The 5,772-nt window shown below is 24.6% G+C and overlaps 1 protein-coding gene across 5 annotated transcripts in view; it reads right to left on the bottom strand.

Moving 5' to 3' along the window:
• LOC126902648 (facilitated trehalose transporter Tret1-like) overlaps positions 1–4,116 on the bottom strand; it is an 11,561-nt gene extending 7,445 nt beyond the window's left edge. The window contains exons 1-4 of one of the 5 annotated variants that reach the window (XM_050680125.1): positions 3,608–4,111; positions 2,367–2,532; positions 781–946; positions 515–717 (exon numbers count right to left, since the gene is read on the bottom strand). In XM_050680125.1, the coding sequence (XP_050536082.1) occupies positions 515–717; positions 781–946; positions 2,367–2,456 (459 nt within the window). In that variant the 5' untranslated portion in view covers positions 2,457–2,532; positions 3,608–4,111. Of the gene's footprint in view, positions 1–514; positions 718–780; positions 978–2,366; positions 2,533–3,607 lie in introns of those variants that run through there. The other 4 variants (XM_050680123.1, XM_050680124.1, XM_050680126.1 and 1 more) reach the window with 4 other exon arrangements.
• Positions 4,117–5,772: the final 1,656 nt, after the last annotated feature.

Here is a 5,772-nt window from a genome sequence, read left to right as displayed (position 1 = left end):
AAGGTCTGACACTTTTATATATATCTTAAATTGAAGCTAATGCAATGTTCTTTTTTATGCAAAAAAAAAATTTCGGACTTTATTTTATCTTCACGGTGAAAATGGCTACCAAATGCTATAATTATGTGAAAATTCTCGATTTTATTTTTTACATTTTTAACTTTATAATGCTATAACTTATTGAAAAGTGTATTGATCAACACAATTTTTTTATGAGAAATAATATTTTTTAATAATCCCTTTTTCATTCGACATACTTTATCTTAATCAGGNCGAATAAATATTTTTTTTCAAAAAACGAAAACTCCCGTTATTTTTTGATATTTTTTTAATTTACGTCAGTTTTTTTCTTTATACCTCGCATAAAGTATTTAAAAACAAAAATTTGGGTTCATCGGTACATTTTTTAAGAAGCTATAGCAACACATCGCATGCCATTTATGCCAACACCTCAATCTTCATAATATTCGCTAACATAATTAATAATATAATAAACAACACTTAACCTACTTACTGGAGCTTCCAATAATCCACCACACATACCACATAAAGCTACAGCTAAGTACAATTCCAAAACAGTGGAAGCATTATGAAATAATAGCCACGCTACAATAAATGGTAAGTTGAGCATGACCATGCTTCGTTTTCGTCCAAATGGTTGCGTTAAAGTTCCTGACATCAAACAACCAAGTGGTACACATATTAGATTTATGCTGCCTAAATAAAATAAAAATATATATTAGCTAAAAAAAAATTAATTTAATTCCTTCATATACTAACTAAACCATGATATTTGTTCTCGAGACAACTGAAGAGTATCACTAAATTTTCCACTAATGCTATTTAAACTTTTGTCAGAATACAACGCTGGAATCGCTATGGTTGGTAGACCTATTGTCATTCCATACGTAAGAAGCAAAACGTTTTTTGCTGATATTGCCAGGATCTATTTTTAAAAATTATATAAGTTTATACTTCTGGAAAAAAATTTATTTATTGATAAATTTCTGCAGTCTACTATCTTCTTAATTTAAAAGAGTTACAGAGAAATGTTTATAAGATAACTACAATTTATCATTATTGTTTTTACTCATTAACTCTCATTGTTCAAAGAACCTTTTATTTTTTTATCACAGATATGTTTTTTTTTTGTGATTTTGTTTCATTGAAAATTAAAATCTATTCATTATGTGTAATGTAAAATAAATATTTTTCGACAGCTCTACAAAATAAAAAACTAAAAAGTAATACACTGCTGTTGTATAAAATATATGTTAATTTATATTTTATAAAATATAAATAAACATATTTTTATTTATAAAAACTAGTATGATGTTAAATATTTGACATTGTATTTTGTACAAATTCAACCTCACTAAAAATGTTTAAATATGAGTCTGCAAAATCAGTTGGTCATTATTCAATATTCGGACATTATCTCGAAAAAATAATTTGCCGGTTAAATTTTCAGTCTTAGAGATCTTTAAATATAGTTTAATCACTTGTTCGAACATTTTTGTTATAGGGTTGAATCAACACTATTGATCTGACTAAAGGTCTGTAAGACAATAGTCATTCTAAAGGCATATTAATTTTCTAAGCGATGTAATATTCGGACGTCGTTGACTTGACTTACTGTACAGTTCTTTTTCTACATTCTTGAGAATATAATTTCAAAACTAAGTGGATCAATTTAGGTGGGGATCTATATAAAACCAACAAATTTATTTATTTTTGACCAAAAGTATTTTAATTTTGTTCAACATTTTTTTACCGTTATGATAAACTAAATAAACTATAAAATGTATACACAGAATAAGTAATGAAGATATGACAAAACCAATAAATCTTGATCCAATAATTAGATCACTCTAATTTTTTTTAATAACAATTTGTACATTTTTGACTACGTTAAAAGTATAATATTTATAATTTATCATAATTAGAAAAACAATTTTTTTTTCAAAATTTAAAAATAAACAATTCTTAGCTATTTGCTTACAAAAAACGTTGATGGATAGATATCAAATTTAAGATAAGTTTTTATTGATTTACAAACATTTAAATACATTGAAAAAAACATTGCAGTATTTGCAATTTTAAAATACTTTTTTTCATTTTTGGAAAAATCCAATCGTTTTTGACTTTAGACACTGTCACTATATTGACTCGGCCACACCGACCCTATAATATGATTTTAAAGTAGTTTAAAAATATAAAACTTCATTTTAAAAAAATGATACCGAAACTTATTTTTATTTTTTAAAATTTTAAACGTTTTTATGAAAATAAACTATTTGATAAAATATTAACAATTAGCTATTCAAATTTTACAATTTTTTCAAGAATTTTTAGTATCAACTAACTTGAGACAAAGCACTTTTAAATGTCTTCTCTTCTTTATAATTATCTGAGTCATTTGATTCATTCGTTTGATTTCGTGTATCAGCAAACATAGATAATTTGTCAAAATTAATCAAAATATTGCTTCAAATAACTGATTTATCGCTGGTAAATTTATTAATTTCTTCTCTAAAAATAAAAATGTTTTAACAATATACCAAATACTTTCAATAACGTATAACATTAAAATTATGTAAGGTATTTAATTGACCACGCGTTTTACCAATTAATATAATTTTATAGTGAATCAATTATTACTATTTTAAAAGGGCACAATAAAGGACAAGTCATCGAAATACTTTTTTTTAATTATGTAATACATTTAACAAGCTTTAATTCAAAGCTAGCTAAAAGTAATATTTGTGAAGAAGTTTTTGAAACACAAAGATGTAAAAAATAGTTACTAAAATTATATGGCGACGTCTGAAAACCTCAAATGAATAATTTTTAAAAAGTTTGTGAAGATTGAAATATTTTAGAATACTTATCAATTGACAAGCAATTATAATTTTATTTTATTGTAGTTGATCTAACATTATATTTAGTTTTGAACGGATAACAGCTGAACGGATTAAAAATCAATGAGCATAAGTTCCATATAGAGAAAAATTCAATGTCATCAATGCTTTTAAAAAATTATTAGGAAAAATAAACATTAGAATTGACGAAAGGCATATACTCTAGAAATTATCACTAGATTTGTTGGTGTATACAAAAAAATTCGATTCTCTTAGAAAATCGCAAAAAGCATTCAAGATGGTTCTACTTTTTTTAAAGATTAAGAAAAAAAATGTTTATGATAATGTATAAAAAAAAAATCTTTACTAAGCGCGGACTAAGAAATATATACTAATTTTGAGTCAGTGCATAGATGCATTAAGACTATAGTTCAAACAATTGAAGAAATGTTTACCAAGATAGGATTACAAATAATATGAAACTAAAACAAAATAATTAAAATATAATAGTGGACAATTAACTGCAGATTTTTACCTAATAATTAGAAATTGTCTTTAAAAAAATAAGCAATTTAATACTTTGGTTCAGTCTTAATTAATAAATATGTAACAGAAAATAAAATATCAGAAAAGATACTTTTAAGGAACTAATATCTTCATAAAAGGCTTTACAAGTCTTTTACAAGACAAAACTAACATTTATGACAAGAATAAAAGTCAAATATTTAATTTGTATTTGAACTTACCTGAAATCTCAATTTCATTGGAATGTTGTAATCTTATAAGTTTAATAATATATTATTTAACTTAATATAATCTTTATATTAACTATATTTTATACAAAACATTAATATACTAAAACGGAAAAAAAATTTACTTTGGTCAAAAACGGTTTTTACTAATTATTTGACTAATGAAATATGGTACATAAAAAATGGAAGAAAATAATGTATTTACGATCAAAACATAATTTTTTCGGTATAAAGATCTGTAGAAATGAACATACATTAATTTTGCCCCCTATATCCTCAACATCTAAATTTATAAGTCGAGTAGGTGATTGTTGACGTTCTAAAGTAATTTCAGTACAATTGAATCTAATCACGCCGAACTAATTGAAATGTAACTAATGTACTCGTATGTTTCTATGGCTGTTTCGAGTTTATTTAAAATGAAAAAGTTAGTTAGAATAAAATTTAGTCTATTTACTAATTCAGTAAAAAAAGCACATGAATTAGGTATAATTTAACCTTAGTTTAAGATACTTTTTTAACCACAACATAAAAGATGAGACGAATCTTAGGAAGGTCATAAGATTATTAAATTATCACAATGCAGTTAAAAAAACAATGTTTTTAGGTGATAAAATTTAAAAAAAATATTTGCACTTCTATTCAAATTGCATATCCACGCTTTTCAGAAAATTCATGATTATATACTACACGATAATTATTTATTTAGGAAGATGGAAACTAAAAAGATGTTAACATATCGTTAAGCGCAATAAAATAAGGTAGTCAATCATTATTTTTATTTTTCAGGGTATAAAAAATAAAATTTATTCTCCGATTACACTCTATATGTTTATATTTTTTTTAAATATTATAATTCCGATTAAAAATACATTTTCAATATTTTGATGAAAGTTATTATAATAAGAGTAAAACATAAATCTAAATACCTCATAATCTGAAAGTTGAAATTTTTGAGTTACTACTTTCTTCGTTGCGCAAGCCTTGTGTAATTTTTCTGAGATATCGTTATTAAACATTTTTATCTCTCTCTGAAGTTTAAACCAGCAAATATTATATAAATATATCAAAAGGTCAGAGGCGTCGATAAGTGAAAATTGGGGTTCAACCCTCCCGCCAATTACAAATTAGATTATAAATATATATCCGTGTATAGTAAATAATTGTTCAAAATGTTCTGGACTATATACTGTATAAAAGTTCCGTCGACAAATATTGTTTTTGAGTTGAAAAGAAACTTGATATTTGTATAACAAGAAAAATTATTTTTTCTCATGATTATTTAATAATAAAAAATGGTTCTCCACACATAGTTAATACATGTCGATATTATTAATAATTACATGTTATTCCCTTAGAGACGTTGGATTATTCAGAAAAGTTGTCACCTAACGCCATTGGTTTAGCGAACTAGTGGTTTCCTTTCAATTAAAATTTATATGTACTGCTTTCAGTAGCGTAGTTATAATTTTGTTGTAGATGGATATAAATAAGAAAATTTTATATTACCTCTTCAAACGAAAGAAACTGTATATTCAATATATAAATAATTTTGTTCGCCTCATCATTCCCTCATAAATACATCACTAATGCTGCTAACCCATTAGATATCTGCACCATGCAATGTATCAGAGTCGGCATGGGATCTTATAGGATCCGGAGGCAATTTTCTCAGAGGTCTATTAGTAAAATAATGGTTCCTAACTCAATATGGGATACCAAAATAAGGGATACCTCAGGTGTAATTAACACAGCAATGCATTATAATTCTCAAGTAATTTAAATAACTAAAAAAATATTTACAATTTATAGGCTACTTTATTAATTCAATTCTTTGTTGCTTAATCAATTTTTCCAAAGTAATTAAAGATTTTATAGTCGTAACAACCATATTTTATAAGGTTGATAAAATTTTATAGAATAATATAAAAAACCATAATGTATATGTTTAATATGACAGAAATGGATAATATTGCCGACAATGATAACACAGAACAATAGCCACTATTCTGTCTAAAATGTTTATGTTTTATATAATTTTGATGATTTTTTTTAAAACACAGAATTTTTATTAAATAAAACATGTAAAAATAAAATTGTAGTTTTTTCGAATATTTAAACTTTAAATAAAAGTTAAAATAAAATAAAAAATACTCAAG

This window comes from Daktulosphaira vitifoliae, unplaced genomic scaffold (assembly GCF_025091365.1).
Source record: "Daktulosphaira vitifoliae isolate Bord-2020 unplaced genomic scaffold, ASM2509136v1 Scaffold_3, whole genome shotgun sequence".
Taxonomy (NCBI): Eukaryota; Metazoa; Arthropoda; class Insecta; order Hemiptera; family Phylloxeridae; genus Daktulosphaira; species Daktulosphaira vitifoliae.
This window is presented reverse-complemented; position numbering and strand designations above follow the sequence as displayed.